This window comes from Taurulus bubalis, assembly GCF_910589615.1.
Source record: "Taurulus bubalis genome assembly, chromosome: 10".
NCBI classification, from domain to species: Eukaryota; Metazoa; Chordata; class Actinopteri; order Perciformes; family Cottidae; genus Taurulus; species Taurulus bubalis.
In genome coordinates, this window is record NC_136598.1 from 8,755,113 (window position 1) to 8,772,531 (window position 17,419).

A 17,419-nucleotide genomic window follows, 5' to 3' on the forward strand; every position below is an offset into this window, starting at 1 on the left:
GTACCTTTATGTGAGTGTATAATCCACCAAATGCAGAGCCATACCCAATAGAAGTATTGACTAATACATAAGAAAGAGAAACCTACCTCAGTGAAAAGGCCTTTTGCCAACAACCCCCTTTCTCTTACTTTCAGCAACTGGAGCTCTGTCAAAGACTCTACAAACTCCACTTTCAGCTGTTGCTGCTTTTTCAGTCCTACTGTAAGCTGATCGAACAGGTCCATGCAATAAGCTCTATTCCCGAGGTAGGTACACAATACATTTCCTTGTCCTCTCTTTTTGGAACCATGACTCCCACCTTCAAAACCCTTAATGATATGACTCCCTCTTAACTTTTAGCTGACAAATATGTCCCGAGAGCTAAACGAGTTGAAGAGCAACCTGAGAGTCGCAGCAGCCTCTGTGACGAATGATGAGATTGCTGCATGTGAGAGCTCCTGCTCTGAGCCCACCTTCAGCTCATCCGAGGCTGCCGTGCAGGCCATCCTCGAGTGTCTGAAGAATAACGAGTTTCCAATGGCCATCCGCTACATTCGTGAATGCAGGTAAGAAAAGGCTTGTTTTTCTGTACATGAGGAATGTGTGCCAGCAAAATATGTCCCCAGTGAAACGAATAACGTTTATTTTTTTACTGCAGAACAATGTGGCCGAAAGACATCTTTGGCAGCCACTCTGAGGATGAGGTCCAGACTTTACTCAACATCTACTTTAGACATCAAACCTTGGGTCAGACGGGAACTTTTGCTCTGGTGGGCTCAAAACAGGACCTGACAGAAATATCTGTGAAGCTGATGGAACTTAACGGGGAGATCCGGGACATGATCAGACGTGCCCAAGGCTACCGAGCCATCACGGCGTTCCTCCCAGACTCCAGAGTTTCAGGCTCGACTCTTTGATGACGGCCTGACAGCGCCTGACACCCGTTTCTGCACAGCAACCTGTCCCATGCCTAGCCGCTGGTCCTGTTTGGGGCTGCTGCTATCGTCTAAGTGGATAACAAGCACTCTGCTCTCACCTGGGAATAACCAAACCCCTTTTCCTTTTCCTGCTCAGAGCACATCAGAATGTCATGAAGTCAGATCATCAGATGTGCAGCAATACTGTTGTTTGTTTTTAGAAAGATGAGAAACTTTGCTGTTGCAGAGAAGAAACGTAGGCTTTTATTGCACTAATAATTGAAATTTTCACAAGGTGACCATTTGCTACTGAGGTCAACAACTTTCACATTTAACAAATGACATACCAAAGCTAAGTGATTTTCTTTCAGTTATGTTGTTTTAATTGTCAAGGGAAAATGTGCAATCTGACACGAAAGAAGAATTTTACTGTATCCTGAAAGAATGTATTTGAATACTATAGCATTGGAAAACATAAACATTGAAAGTACAGAAAAAGGGAGGCTTCAATACTTGGTTAAAGTAGTGAGTGGGTCTTTTGTGTGCGTGTGTGTTTGTGTGTGCGTGTGGTGTTTGTGGGTGCTCGAGTGTGTGACAAACCTGAAGACCATCACAGATGGAATTATGGATACTGATTTACAGAAATTGTTTGCATTTAACTACTTCGACATGCTGCAAAACTACTGTAACGTCTCCCAAACCTACACTACATGCTGCTGTGTGGGCGATCTGTTACATGAAACATCTTACTGTACCTTTAACTGTGCAGCTTTTAGAGAATATGTAAATTATCTAATATTATTTGCAATAGAAAAACATGCATTTATCGGACTAGATTTATAGAAACCAAACATTTAGTTTTATCTTTAAACCTGCCAAGCTTGCAAATGTAATGTACTATAGTGTAATAGTAATGTTTATGAACAAATACAAAAACTATTTTAACTGAATGATTGTACATAGTGCAATGGGGGCTTTGCTCAGACTCAGAAGATTGTATTTTTATGAACTTACAATTTGAGCTGCATGTTGAGGGAAAGAGATAGCTATTTATAAATATTCCACAAGAACTGTTTGTGTAGCTTCTCGCCTTGTAAATACTACTGCCTTTGCAATGTACTGTACTTTGGTGTTCTGTACACTTATGTAACAGTAAAAAAAATAAAACATACATTTGTTAACTATGGTTTCATTTTGTGATATATGTGATATTTGTATTGTTAAATTGTTGTTGTATTGTTAAATTTGTTGTTAGTTTTAATAAATTGGGATTTGATATAATCTGGATGTTCCCTCCAGAGAAGAGTTCACATTTGTGCACCACTCAGAAGGCACTGCCCGTCAAGTGTCAAATTTAAAACGCCCGTGGCAGCAGCATTCATACCCAGGGCAGAAGGCAAAGATGTAGAAAGAACACATCCATGGCTCGGTCTCAAAGTCTGCCTGAAAGGGTAAATTTAGGAAATAATGGAATATGAAGTTTTAAATATTTTGTTTGTCTGTTAGATTAGATTAGATATTCCTTTATTAGTTCCGCAGTGGGGAAATTTGAAGGATTACAGCAGCAAACTGGTAAAGTGCACACAAGAGACAGTACAATTAAAATAAAACAATAATATAAATAAACTAATAAAAACTGTAAAGAATGCACAATAGCACTAAATAAGGGCAGAATAAAACATTTATTTTGCACAGTTGAGGTGATTAAAGTTGCCAGAGTGTTATTGAAATAATGTGACCGATTTGAATATAATCGTCAACAACTATTACAAAACATCCTAATATCCATGTAATAAGCCCCCTATTGTTTTAAAATCATGTAAAATCTGACTTCAGTCTCCACAGTTTAATTTTCAGACTCTTATTTTGAAGTTAGACTTGAGTTCCGGTGTGCGGCGCGCGAGGTTTGTTTTCTAAGCAGGGCAAACTAGCTAGCAGATTTACTGTTATTAAAACTTCTTTATCATTTTATATCGTGGTTTTGTGGATTGTCGTCAACATTATGCCAAGAGTTCACGACATTGAGACATGAAAGTCAACACTACGCCGCCATGGTAAGTTAGAATAACGTTCGCTTCAAAAGTAGTTACATCTGGTTTATTTTTGTGAACGTGTGACTTTAACAGTCGATGATGGGATGAGTTAGGTTAAGCTAGGTGTTTTCTAGGCGTTGGCAACCAGCTGTAACATTTTCTATGGCTGTGAATCTAACGTTAGCAAACGTTACATTGTCCGCATCTTGTCCAAAGTATGTTTAATATCAAGTAGAGTTCCCTGACGTTCACGTAAGCTAACGAAGTTAATTAACGATAGCAGCTAGCTAGCTACCCCGAGGAATGTATTGCTTCATTCAGTTGAAAGCTATCTAACGTGGACTGAGATAAGTTTCACATGTTTATTAACCCGTCTCCTCAGGTGTGTCACATAGCAAACTTGAGGGGTTACTTAAATCACCTGGAATGGATTTAACCTCTATAAACATGTACGAGACATATAAAGATGAAATCTGGAAAGGTAAGACGTCTCTGTTTTCGTCTCAATAAAACATAAACATTATACGCTACACAAGGATTGTCCATGTTGCAGGACTGTTGTGATGCATTACATTGTACAGATGTTCACGATGTTCTGTATAATCCTTTACATCCAGCAGCATAATCAGATAATAGTGTTTTTTTGTGCAATCACAACAGATACAACATAATGTTCTGAATGTTGGAGGTTGTGTTCTCATTACTCTTCTTCATATCATTATTAATTTTCTAATTTAGAGCTGGGACCCTTGGATCCCGACTGGTTTGAGGCTCTGACATCTCAAATGTTCGCAGAGGGAAATGTCTCTGATCAAGATGACCTGTGTGGGAACCAAGAGGCAAACTTTAAAGCTCCCTTTGACAAAACTGCAGTAGACAGTCAGCTGTTCTCAACCCCCAAAGTCTTCAGGCACAATCAAGTTGTGTCACCTGAAACTGAGGAGGAGCAGTCGTTCACTGGTGAACAAGTTTATGTTTGATTAAAGTGTGTCTGTGCTGCATGTATTTAAGTTATTTTCTTTCTAATACATGCCCTCATGTGAAGCACAACAAGAATATGGATGTCTGCATGAGACATTATGAATAGTTGTAAATTGTAGTAATCTACTTGTGTCTGCATTGAGAAGCTTTCTTGATGTTGATCTTTCTTGATCTAAAAATAATGTTTCTCTGTGGTACCACTTAGAAAAAGAAGCATTGCCATGGACCACAACTCAAAGTCCATATTTGTTCCAGATGTCAAAAGAGGGGTGAGTGCAACAACTCAGAGACATGACTCTCTCTATGTAAATATATATAGATGAAAGGAGCGTGTATTATTTCAATTTCATTAGGCATTCTGAAGGGCTTTTCATTTAATGCTTTTTTTTATACATCTCTTTATGGAAAATTATTGTTTTTTGAGAAAATACTCAGCTATACTCAATACCACAACTAAAATATATTCCCATACATTGTATATTCATTATTTATAGAGATAATTTGAAAGTAATTTTGCCAAAGTTACTTGTATTGTTACTGCTGTTGACAGTTTGTGATGTCTACTATGGCCTTTATAGGATCCCAGGTGTAAATAATAGAGGTTTCCATCATGACCGTTTTGGTGAGCTGTAAATTTATCTGTATTTCATCAGTTTAAATTACATCTGGAAAAAAATATGGAATCATCTCTGCTTAATTTGTTTGCTTTTGTCACATGCACAGATCTGCTTCAGACCCCACTCAAATCCCCAGTAAGTGTATTGAATCTAACAATGGTGTTAGCTTTTTTTTTTTAGCAAATGTCAGCATGTGAATGTGGAGAAATGGATAACATTAAGGTTTCCCCTCTTTGTTTTGTTTTTTGAATGATATAGGTCAGCTATGACAAGCAAATATCTGAAAGTCTCGGAGCACAGCTTCATCCTGATATGTCATGGACCAGTTCTCTGAATACCCCACCAGCCGTACCATCCACCCTAATTTTGTGTAAGCAAATGACACAACTGGTGTTTGTTTGAAATCTAGATTTCAAACAATTGTGAGTTGTTAAATAATTGTGTCTTCTCAATGTTATAGCTAAAGGTGATGAGAGTCCCTGTCCAGTGAGTGTTTCTGCAGACAACAATATTGTGGTGAGTACTCTGTCCAGCCTGAACATGCAAGAGATATATATATATCTCCAATTTTTAGAATGGAGAAATAATCAAGTTAGAATTCTGCTTATTCTATATTTCATGATTTGTAAAAGATGGAATATATTGACACTAGAAATTCTTCACCTCATATCATATGAAATGTTAATAGATAAGGGATCAAGATGAAGAAAAAAGGCTGAAGACGTTTACATTAATTTATGTATTTTATATTTTTATAACTCTCAACTGACTTTCCAAGTTGTATACCAAAACATCCCAATGTGCACACGCACAGAAGAAATTCATCATAGCACACACAGACGCATATCTGGCCTCCGAAACGTAACCCGACCCACCTAAACTACAGGGAGAGGAGTCATGTACTTGTTCTAGATTTCCACTCTTACTCTAAATTGGAGGGTGCAGATCTTGTTCCCAGCATACAGTAAACATGAGGAATAAGCCGGTGTGACAATTAACATTGCTTCTGTTTTTCTCTCCCTCAGTTTGTACGGAAGCTTTTCCCCTCTCTCTCAAATGCATCCAGAGTTGGAGTGCTGTCGCCCAAAAACAAAGACGTACCTACTGTCCTCCAAGGTACGGTGTTTTTTCATTACAGTGTGCTGATATCTAAGGTGGTGCAGTAGCTCTGAATATGAATTTCAACATATTTTCAGTTGCACAGGCTTTTAGATGCATAATGCAACATTATACTTATTGCTTGTCTGTCATCAACAGGCGTCGTTTCCCCTGAGGTGGTTCATCATCCAGAGTCCCACGACGCCCCCCAGAGTTCACTGAATCAGAGTGACCTTGTTTGGAAACAGACACTACCAGATGCTATTGAGGATGGAGAAATTCGCAGAACAGTAGCAGGTGTTCTTGATGGAGCTGAAAATGTTCTCTCTATATTTTTCACCAACAGTAGCTCAGCGCTGAGGAAAGTGAAAACTGACAGAATCAAAAGAAAGCCTATCATTTCAACAAAGGAACATGGCTGCAGCTCTATGGACATCTCATCAACAAACAATGCTGCATCCAGTGACCAGAGAGCAGTTGATCAGGAACCTGGCAGGCTTCCCTCACCCCCACCGGTGAAAACTGTAGATAGTGGAATCACCCAGTGGTCTCCGTTGAATTTATCTGAACTCCCACCTTGTACTGTGAGTGCTTCTTGCCATAATAATAGTCCTGCTGTACAAGTGGAAAACAATATGTCAACAGAACAACCGCACCATGACTCCGGCTCTGGGCAGCTTATAGCCAGGCCACCTATGAAACACACAGACTTTGGATTTACCAAGAAAAAGAGAACATTTGTATACCCTGTTGAGACCCCAAAACTGCAAGTTCAAGGAAAAGAAACGAAGTGTCGGAGGATGGACTCCTCACCGTCAATTACGGATTCTGGTAACGCATTTCTAATGCATGTTAAGTGTAATAATGCGACGATAGAATATGTATTAACTTGATGAAAGCCCCTTCTCTACAATAACTGAATTTATCTTTTCTTTCATGGTTCTTTTCAGGACAAGAAGTTAATGTGAAGCAGTTGAAAGCCCCAGATGAAGCAGACCGTTGCAGTGTCGAGATGAATGAGATGCAAAAAACGGGAAATGTCGTTGACGTAAATCTACGTCCTTCTGTACAACCAAAAGTCCAGGATCTTGACATGTCGCAACTTTGCAAAGATTTTGCGCAAGATTTCAGTCAAATGTCCGACCCCTGTAAACTGAGTAAAGTAGCAAAGGATAATCCTGGAAACGGCTTCTCTCCATCAACTTGTCTGTCAGCAATGAAACGAGCTAAGCAGAAAGCAATGCAAGCAAACCCTCACCATGACTGTGATGGTGGCGGTGACAGAAGACAGGTTTCTACCGCTCATCAAAATAACTCAATCAATGAGAGAACAATAAGTGACAGTGGATTCCAGTCTGCTATTGCAGATAGCGCTCACGGGACTGCACCATCGTTTGTTCTTCCCAGCTCAGAGATCAATGGTCTACAGTGGACCGATAAACAAAGGGCCGCTCATGTCACATCTGCCAATAATGGGAACGGAAAAGCCCATTTGGATGATATTTTACTAGCAGCCGAAACAGATGCCAAGAGGTCCAGTGCAATCGGGGAAAGCCAGACACTGGGCCCTGGCAGAGAGAGTGAGCTGCACAGAGAGAGCACATCAGCACGACGGCCCAGCAGTGCAAAAGAAGCTGTCAATGACATTAATTGCATTTCACTTAATGGTCGAGCTTGTGGCAACCTGCCAGAGAAAACAGTTTCACGTCCTTCCGTCCAGCCATCAGGATTCACAACCGCTTCAAATAAGGGTATACGCATTTCTTCATCCAACCTGCATAGAGCCAAGTGTCTCTTTGCTGAGACTGAAGGGGAAAGAACTTCAAGTGACCAGCCCACCAAATGTGCCCACGGCATTAAAGATGAAAGGAGCGTGAGTCACGGATCAGTGAAAAATCCAACCACTAACTCAAATCAACCATTTTCTTCACGTGAAACAAATGAGTATATCCGTTGCCAGTTAACAGCTTCACAAAAAGCTGATGTGACTGAGCTGTGCACTCTCTTGGAAGAAGCAGATAGCCAGTTTGAATTCACACAGTTTAAAACTGAAAAGCCAAAACAAAACTGTGAAGATAATGCCGCCTCTCCCCTAAAAGTTAACAAAGAACTAGACCCAGATTTTCTTTTGGGTATCGATTTTGATGACAGTTTTAGTTCAGAAGCTGAGAAGCACCTGGTAATAACTGTGATGTCGGACAAAATGACCACTTCAGATGGTAAAACAAATTGTGAAACATCTGACGTCACAAGTAATTCCACAGGTTTTTCATTGTCAAGCACAGTCAAAAAAGAAAATTCCTCTCCTGAAGAGACGTCTACCTCTTCAAAGCACATCTCCGAAGGCGTTAGTGTTATGTCAGCTGAACCCAAAAATCTTGACGGAGCTGGGAACGAGCTTCAGAACAAGAATCCTGTAATGCTTGGAGCGGGATTTATGACCGCAGGAGGAAATGTTTTGAGAGTTTCGAAAAAGTGTCTGAGCAAAGCTCAAGCTTTGTTTGCAGATTTGGAGGAGAATCTTGTGACGAGTCAAACACCACCGGACAAGCAAAGCAGCAAAACTGATGCTAAAAGGCAGTTTAGGTGCAGTGTGGATAATCCCACTAATATCTTTCTGCATCATAGAGAGGATGATTCTACGTTCACCGGTTGTGGTGACGATACTGAGGGAGGGGTTCAAGCCTGTTTTTCCAACACGAACAGACGGGTCACAGGCATTAGAGATGGAGAGGCTGCAAAAAGTTTGATAAACAGCAGAAGGGACACAACCGCGTGTCAAAGTGGGTTCCAGATGGCCAGTGGAAAAGGGATTTCTGTTTCAGCAAAAGCTATGCAAGAGGCAGAGGCTCTCTTCGGGGACTGTGATGCAATTCACATTAACGCTGGCAAAAAGAGCATAGAAGCCTTGCCTGGAAGTGTCGGTCATGAGGAAACTCTTCCAAAATGTGAAGTTCGAGGCATGAATGTAAACTGGTCTAAAGAACCAGTCAGTGAGTTTGAAAATGTGAATGCAGGACCAGCTGCGCCCCAAACAGGGGTTGTACAGCATCACGAGGAGACACCAAATTTTGGTTTTACAAAAACACTGGCTTTAACAAATGGCGCCTCTTTCCGTGAAAACCCCTATTCAACCGCAAAGGCACTTTCGTCTCTCTCATGCACAACATCAAAGAATATTGGCTCCTCTACCAACCAGGAATTGAGCCGTGGTGGATTTTGTACAGCCAGTGGGAACAAAGCATCCATGTCAGCTGATGCACTGAAAAAAGCAGAGCGTCCTTTGAATGATATTCCTACACTTGAGGACGGGGACAGGCAACTGAAAAGAAAAGAGGATGCTATAAGAACTGGCCATCTCTGTGATCCAATTCAAGTTTTACCACTTCAAAGTGGTGGATTTCAGACCGCCAGTGGCAAAGGAGTGGCCATTTCATTTGCAGCTCTCAAGAAAGGAATGTTGTTGTTGAGTGAATGTGATGAAGTTGAGGATAAATTCTTTGTAAAACCAACCCATTCCAAAATGCCAGTTCCTAGTCCAACACTCAGGAATAGTGGGAAGCGAGTTGCATTTTCCTCTGAGGCCCCTCCAGAAGGCAAAAGTGGTTTCTCAACTGCAGGGGGAGCAAAAGTTCATGTGTCACAGAAAAATCAGTTGGAAGCAAAAAAACTTTTGACAGAATTCGATCATGGTTCTATTTCAGCAGAAGCAATGCAAGAAGCGGATGCTTTCTTCAAGGACTGTGACATGGATGCTAACGATGGCATGTCAGTAAAACAGAAGAAAAGTATAGCACCTGCGTGTGGAAGTGGTAGCGAGAAGAAAAACCTTTCAAGATGTAAAGAAGATCAGAGGTTGAAAATAAACATCTCTGAAGAGCTTGGACGGGGAAACGCTGAGTTTGAAAATGTGAACATGGGATTAGTTGGAAACCATGAAAAAATGCTGCATCCTGATGATGTGGATATTCACAAAGGTGCTTTTAAGAAGACGTTGGATGTTTCCAACACCGCTGCTTTACATGGAAACCCATCTTTAATAACAAAGACCATTCCTTCTCTGTTGTGCACAACATCAAACAACATTAGTTCCTCCGCCATGAACGAAATGAGCAAAGGTGGTGGATTCTGTACAGCCAGTGGGAAAATAGTATCTGTGTCTGATGATGCAATGACAAAGGCAAAGTCTCTATTGAATGAAAGTGCTACATTTGAGGACCCAAACAAAATGCTGAAACAAAAAGAAAACGCTTTTCCACCACAGAACGGTGGATTTCAGACCGCCAGTGGCAAAGGAGTTGCTTTTTCATCTGCATCCCTAAAGAAAGCAAAAACTCTGTTTAGTGAATGTGATGAAGTTGAGGATAAAATCTTTGTAAAACCAACCCATTCTAAAATGCCAGTTCCTGGTCCAACACCCAGGAATAGTGGATTTCTTGCAGCCAGTGGGAAGCGAGTTGCATTTTCCTCTGAGGCTTTCCAGAAGGCAAAAGCTCTTTTTAGTGACATCAGTTTCAATGCAGAGACACCAGCTGTTACAGACATAAGGAACAACGACAAGACACAAGACTATGCTGAAGTTACAGAGAAAATACATTGTGGTTTTTCAACTGCAGGGGGAGCAAAAGTCCATGTGTCACAGAAAAATCTGTTGGAAGCAAAACACCTTTTGACAGATTTTGCTGATGTTGAATGTCATGATTCAAACTCAATAAGCCCACATGACATCCGTAAATCAGATCTATCAAAAGCGAAAGGTGTGAAAATACCTTCTAATCCCACCACAGTCGCTGACATGGACATGTTTAGTGCCCCTCAGGTAGTTAAATCATTATCCTCTTTGCAAGAGACTGACCATGAAAAGGAATTTCCTCAACGTCCAAGTGTATCTGGTTGCATTTTTATCAAAGACCAGGCTCATGGAGAAGCATTTAGGGTAAAAGGCCAAATTACCCCGGCAGTTTCGGGCAACCTCCATGGCGGTCCTGTCGAGGAGGTGACAGGTGTGTTGGACTATAAAATACAGCAGACAAGCAGCAGACCGGAATCTAATGTCAAAAGGCCACAGATGTCTTCAGCTCTAAACTTTCAGTCACTTAACCTAAGCGGCTGCACTGAAACCCAGCAGAAGTTGTTCGCCCAGGAAGCTCTGGACTGCACCAAGGCTTTGTTAGAAGACGAAGGTCTAGCGAGCCAAAGTCTCTCAATAACTTTAGAAAATGCCAGCCACAGATCTGTAGAGGAGCCACAGGGGACAGGGAAAAGATCCATAGAGGACCCAGATATTACTGGTAAGTGTTTATTACTCAGACCTTTATGTAGTAAAACGTATTTTTGTTAATGCTGCACAGATTTGTCTCAAAATCTTATTTAATCTGAATTATTTGCGAACAAAGCTATTTCACTGCCGTCTTCAATGGATATTCAAATTAAAATATATTTTTCCCACATTTCAAATAAACCATCATTTTGAAATGAACAAAAAGGCTTGTATATTACTAACCGTAAGATGTTATGCTCTGTTACAAGCTTCAGGATTGTTAATGTCATTAATGGTTTCATTACTATTTTTAAATATTCTAGGTCAGCCTCCTCTGAAAAGACGATTACTGGAAGAATTCGACAGAACTGTTGATGGTCCAAGAAGTTCAACACTTCATCTGGGAAAAAGTTGTCCAAATGGTAAATCACTAGCACTGTAACTGTTAGCTCAAGAATACTTATTTTGGCTTGTAAGTTAATTGAACTGTATTTATTTCTTAATGAAGGTGTAATGAAAGACAGAAGGATTTTCAAGTACAGCGTCTCTCTCCATCCAAACATCACGAGGCCACACACGTAAGTGGCTTGTGATTTCTTGGCCATGTTTTCAAGCAGCTGACACCAGTTTTCAGCTCTTTGTGACGAATTGTTTGTGTTGCAGCAATGGAAACAACTATGTGGAAACCAGATTACAAAATACAACACCAACACAATACTCAACCCCAGAAGAAAGCAGATCAGCACTCTCGGGGAAGCCAGCGTTTGTTCCTCCTTTCCTCACGAATACAAAGACAGAGAATTGCAGGAATACAATGCTCAAGGACAACATAAGAACACCTTCTGCTTTTGTTCCTCCTTTCAAAAAACAAAGACCTTTTGTCCAGGAGAGCTCTGCTAAACCACAGGTGGAGGAGAAGGAGGATAAACACCACCATCTCTTTGTAACGCCCTTCAACAGAAACACTTATGTACCGCCCACACACAAAAAACAAAGCGCTTCAGAATTAACTGCTGATAAAAGCAAAAAAGACATTAAGACGGTGGCTTTGGCTCACAATACAAATGATAATCTGATGAATAATAAAAACCTCCCGGTTGGCTGTGGAACAGAGGACTCTGCTGCAGAGACATCACATGTGGAAGATACGTTGTCCAGAAGCCAAGGTGCAGAAAGCTTTTTGGACAAAGTCGGCACTGTAAATAACCCTGCATACCATAGTTAAATTGATGATGTGTTTATGGTCCACAGATGTATTTCAGAATCTTCATAATGTAGAGCTGGCACGAGATATGCAAGACATGAGGATCAGGAAAAAGAAGCGCCAGACCATTCGACCTTTACCGGGAAGTTTGTTTCTCACCAAAACCTCAGGAGTGACAAGGATACCATTAAAGGCTGCAGTAAATGGAAGGCCTCCTGCAAGATACGCCCCAAAACAGGCAAGGCCAGAACTGTGTCGTTTGTAGTTTCTGTTGTATTTGGGTGAAAATGAGATCACTGTCATCATCAATGTTCTTGTTCTTCAGCTGTACGGACTTGGAGTTCATCAGCACGTGTGTGAAATCTCCAGTGAGACTGCAGAATCGTTTCGCTTCCATTTGAAGCAGTTCATCAAACAGGAAGCTTTTCTAGACGGAGGTGGCGTTCAGCTTGCTGATGGAGGATGGCTGATCCCCTGCAAGGATGGGACTGCAGGGAAAGAAGAGTTTTATAGGTATTATTGATTTTTGGTTGAGTATAAATCCGGCTTTGTAAGTCTAATCTTTGTGAAACGAGGTGTGTCTTAGTTTCTTCAAATGCAGGCTGATTGTACCTAATATCATCTTTTTCTGAACTGTCCGAAGAGCATTATGTGACACCCCAGGTGTGGATCCTAAACTGATCAGTGAGGGTTGGGTGGACAATCACTACCGATGGGTTGTGTGGAAGCAGGCGTCCATGGAAAGATCATTTCCAGAAATAATGGGCGGCCTCTGTCTCACCCCGGAGCAGGTTCTCCTGCAGCTGAAGTACAGGTAGGTAGGGTTATAGCGTATTTTAGTTCAATGTGTTCCAGTTGTTGAAGTAAATGTGCTCAAGTTAGATGTGCACAATATGTGGAAATATATCCCTGAACTAACAATAGTATAAAACATAGCCAAAAGCCATTTTGTGAAAGATTCAAAAGCTTAATAATTTTACATTTAATTAAAAAAAAAATCAATCAAGCTAATCCAATGTGTTTTATGGATTAAATGTCATTTTGAATAAATTCCTCTTGTCAGATATGATGTTGAGGTGGACCACAGCCGCAGGCCGGCTCTGAGAAAGATCACGGAAAAGGACGACACAGCAGCCAAAACCCTGGTCCTCTGTGTCTGCGGGGTCGTCTCCAGGGGTCACTCCCCGAGCAGACAGAGCTTCAATGACACCAAGACTCCACAAGGTGTCGATGCCAAGGTAGAAAATCCATCTGCAGTTGTCTGGCTGACAGACGGATGGTATGCCATTAAAGCCCAGCTGGATGAACCTTTGACCGCCATGCTTCACAACGGTCGAGTGGCTGTTGGTGGCAAATTGATCATCCATGGGGCTCAGCTGGTGGGATCACAAGAAGCTTGCCCCCCTCTGGAGGCACCTGAGTCTCTCATGTTAAAGGTAATTTAAGAGGGAGCCGAGCACAAGTTATTCTATTTTTCTACGACGCAATCATAGAAATTGGCTTTTTTATGGTTTATGTTTAGATTTGCGCTAATAGCAGCAGACCCACACGATGGGATACAAAACTGGGATTTCACAAGGATCCAAGGCCATTCCTGCTTCCTGTCTCCTGTTTGTACAGCAGTGGAGGACCAGTAGGATGCGTGGACATTATCATACTGAGAAGCTACCCCATACAGGTGGGTTTGGGCTTGCGTTGATATATTGTTACTGCTACACCTAGAAGTTCAACATGGCCCCTTTGACTGTATGCTTGTCACATTGTGCAGTGGATGGAGAGGAAACCAGATGGAGGGGTTGTCTTCCGATCTGTTCGCGCCGAAGAGAAGGAGGCGAGACGATACAACGACCACAAACAAAAAGCTATGGAGATCCTATTTACCAAGATTCAAGACGGATTTGAAAAGGAGGACAAAGGTAGGTATTGTGGTTTCATCGTGTTGGGTACAGGTTGAAATGGAAGTTCCAACAGAATGATCGTTTTCAGGTAATAACAAACCTCAACGTAGAAGACAGACGATCAGTCGTCAGGATATCGCAAGTCTTCAAGCTGGAGAGGAGCTCTATGAAGCAGTGGGGGATGACCCAGCTTACCTCGAGGTGAGAAGAAATGTACTAAACGTATTGTCCATTTAATATCTCTTATGAACAGAGCTTTGATTGCGCGCTTATTTTACTTGCATGTCCAAGGCTCATCTGAGTGAACAGCAGATGGAGACTCTCGGCACCTACAGGTGTTCTCTGATGGAGAAGAGGCAGGCTGAACTGCAAGATCGCTACCGACGAGCTTTAGAAAGTGCAGAGGACAGCAAAGGGAGCTGTCCCAAGCGAGACGTTACACCTGTTTGGAGACTCTGTGTTGCGGACTCCATGGACCAACGTGGCAGTGGTGTGTTATTTGTATTCATTGGAGATGTGCTAGGGTTGTATATACTATTGTGTTTTCAAAATACTTGTTTAAGATGATGTGTTTTTTTTTTTTTAGTTTACCAGTTGAACCTTTGGCGACCCGCCTCGGATCTTCAGTCTTTACTGAAGGAAGGCTTTCGGTACAAGGTCTATAATCTCACTACTTCGGATGGAAAGAAACATGGAGGTAGCATAGCTGTTCAGCTGACTGGGTCAAAGAAAACCCAGTTTCAGGACCTACAGGTACTGTGGAAACAAACTCAGTGTCCATGTTGAATTGTAGATACAGTATTTATAGTCAGATGATGGAAATAATTTCTAATATGTAATATTTGTATATCATTCAGGCTCCTCAGGAATGGTTATCAACACGTTTTCAACCGAGGGTCTCTACCCGTTTTGTGGATCTTCAAAACCCAGAATTCCAGTCGCTGTGTTCAGAAGTTGATCTCACAGGATATGTAATCAGTATCATAGATGGACAGGGTAGGTGTTTTTTTTCTTCTAAGAGTTTCTGCCATAACTACAGTATATTGTTTACTAAATGATTGTTCGTGCTTTTGAACACAGGTTTCTCTCCTGCATTGTATGTGGCCGATGGGAGACTCAACTTTGTTAAAGTGCGCTGTTTCAGCAGCTTTGCTCAGTCTGGCTTGGAAGATTTAGTAAAACCACGTGTCCAGTTGGCTTTGAGCAACCTGCAGCTGAGGGGGCAGTCCATATCGCCCACTCCTGTTGTGTACGCTGGAGATCTGACCATCTTCTCCACAAACCCCAAGGAAGGTCATCTACAGGAATCACTGAGCCAAAACAAAAACCTGGTCCAGGTACAATAGTAAAATCCCAAATCTGTTGCTGACATGCTTCAAAACCAGTGTTTACCAGTCACTCAATTAAGGATTGTTCTTCAAAGGCTTGATGCTCTCACAGCCAAAGGGCTTCATGTTCTGAAGAAATCACTGTCAGAATGGCATTAGCTATATGAACATGTAGATTCTAGTAGGAATAGCAATGTTTCTCAAATATCACGTACTTTTGTCATACTAACTAACTTGACGACTTTCATTCTTGATGGCCTTTCATTCTGACCTGTAACATGTATGTTATACCCTCATTTCACACTTGGAAAGAGATGAACTTACTTTGATCAGCATTCTATAAAGCACAGATGAAAAACTGTTTACAGACAAATGAATAATATAATGGCACGGTGTAAGTCCCGTAATATGTAATGGACTAATGATCTGACAAATATTTTTTATGAGGGCTTAAGCTTTCTTGTCTTACTTTTCTCCACATCCTTGGTTTGGATACAATACAATGTTGTAAAATATGGAAATGACATAACTATTACATTTTGTGTTTTCAGAGTCAAGAAAACTTCTTTCTAATTGCGGAAGAGAAGCTTTCACATTTAGTCAAATCTGATGGCCTGAGGTCCGTCTCCTCTCCAGCTCTGCAAACACGAACCCCAGTATTTACAACGGTCAGAAGACAAGACACAAAAAACACGGTGAGTTCATGTACTTGCTCTTCGATGCATTTGTGCTCATGACCACTTCATATTAATTAAAGACTAAAAATGTGTCTTTTTTATGAAGGGGACTCCCCAGCAGCAGGTCCGAAGCCTTGGATCCTTCACACCTGTCAGCAGGAAACCTCCTGCAGCAAACTGTTCGACAGAGAAAGACCCTATCAGCACGAAGAGGAGGAAAGCTGTGGACTATCTGTCTCGTATCCCGTCTCCACCACCTCTGCTCCATCTGGGCTCAGAGGCTTCCCCATGTGTAAATAAGACATTCAACCCCCCTCGGAGGTCTTGGACACCAAGCACTTTAAACACTGCACAGACTCCAGCTTGCAAACCTGTCAATTCACTGGTGGAGGATGAATGGGTAAATGACGAGGAACTGGCTATGATTGATACTCAGGCATTGCATGATGGGGATTTACTGCAGGGACATAAGACTGTATGATGCCAAGCACACTACAACTTTTAAAACACTGTACAAATAAATGAATGTAAAGGCTGCTGAACATGTTTTGTGGTTGTTTTTGTTGTCCCACTTGACAAATTAAAGAGGTGAAATCCCTTCAGGTTGGTAGAATCATGTATTTGCTTTATACTGATCTTCATTCTTCTCTTCTGTCTACTTTTTTTCTGAATGAAAATGTAGAATTGCCTTCCTGCAGTTTAACTCCATGATCCCCTGTTTGTGCTGTATTTGAGGACAAATAACAGTTGCACCTGCGTCATTTTTCTAAAAAAAAATGTAAGTACCGTAACTGAATTAAATAAAATAAAATTATTGTATAGGAAGGATAGTGCAATTTTGAAAAAACTGGCTGTTATTTATAGACACCAATATAAAGTAATTTAAATAGTTGCAACTTTGCTACTTCCAAAACAAAAATGGAATTATCCATCTTTACAATAGTTAAGTTGATAAATAGTAGGAAAAGTTAATAATTTATGACACTCCAAAATTACCAAATTCAGAACAATGTAATATTATGTTTTAAATCACTCCAAAAATGTTGATTATAAGTGCAATTATAGAAAACTCACAAATTCTCATTTGGAGTAAGATTCTTTATAACTTTAGAAGGTTGATAGCACCAACATACTTTTATTATATCTTAAACTAACACAGTTTACCTTAAGTTAAGCGATATTTGACTTGATATAAATCAAGTCCACATATTTTTGTTTTTCAAAAGGAGAACTAGGAGAGATGAAGCAACATTACCATCCTGTGTCACACTCCAGGCCAGTTGGGGGTGCTCTAGCCCTACTCTGCCTCTGATTGGCTTACCCTATCACCAGAACTAGCCAATCAGAGGCCGAGTAAGCCGGGTTATGCCTACGCTTCCTGACCCCCGGCCGCTGATGGGGAGAAGAAGAAGAAGAAAAAGTAGAAG

At 41.1% G+C, this 17,419-nt stretch overlaps 3 protein-coding genes across 3 annotated transcripts in view; all 3 read left to right on the top strand.

Annotated features, from left to right (window-relative positions):
* The window catches only part of frya (furry homolog a), a gene marked incomplete at its 5' end in the record, with an annotated part of 40,319 nt that extends 38,237 nt beyond the window's left edge, over nucleotides 1–2,082 (top strand). Inside the window, 3 exons of the mRNA XM_079224816.1 lie at nucleotides 135–245; nucleotides 340–545; nucleotides 638–2,082. Of these exons, the coding sequence (XP_079080942.1) occupies nucleotides 135–245; nucleotides 340–545; nucleotides 638–896 (576 nt within the window). The 3' untranslated portion in view covers nucleotides 897–2,082. The remainder of the gene's footprint in view (nucleotides 1–134; nucleotides 246–339; nucleotides 546–637) is intronic.
* Nucleotides 2,083–3,395: 1,313 nt separating this feature from the next.
* LOC306742140 (uncharacterized protein) lies at nucleotides 3,396–9,162 on the top strand (the record flags this gene model as incomplete). Its single annotated transcript, XM_079224480.1, has 7 exons — nucleotides 3,396–3,410; nucleotides 4,786–4,897; nucleotides 4,988–5,043; nucleotides 5,553–5,643; nucleotides 5,785–6,456; nucleotides 6,576–8,211; nucleotides 9,156–9,162. The coding sequence occupies 7 exons, from the start codon at nucleotides 3,396–3,398 to the stop codon at nucleotides 9,160–9,162; spliced, it is 2,589 nt and encodes an 862-aa protein (XP_079080606.1).
* Nucleotides 9,163–11,960: 2,798 nt separating this feature from the next.
* On the top strand, nucleotides 11,961–16,473 carry LOC306742141 (breast cancer type 2 susceptibility protein-like; the record flags this gene model as incomplete). The annotated part of the gene is made up of 14 exons (XM_079224481.1): nucleotides 11,961–12,051; nucleotides 12,137–12,327; nucleotides 12,415–12,602; nucleotides 12,733–12,903; nucleotides 13,153–13,525; nucleotides 13,612–13,767; nucleotides 13,858–14,005; nucleotides 14,076–14,188; nucleotides 14,279–14,477; nucleotides 14,574–14,740; nucleotides 14,845–14,983; nucleotides 15,068–15,324; nucleotides 15,867–16,010; nucleotides 16,117–16,473. 14 exons carry the CDS (start codon nucleotides 11,961–11,963, stop codon nucleotides 16,471–16,473), a joined length of 2,694 nt encoding a protein of 897 aa, XP_079080607.1.
* Nucleotides 16,474–17,419: the final 946 nt, after the last annotated feature.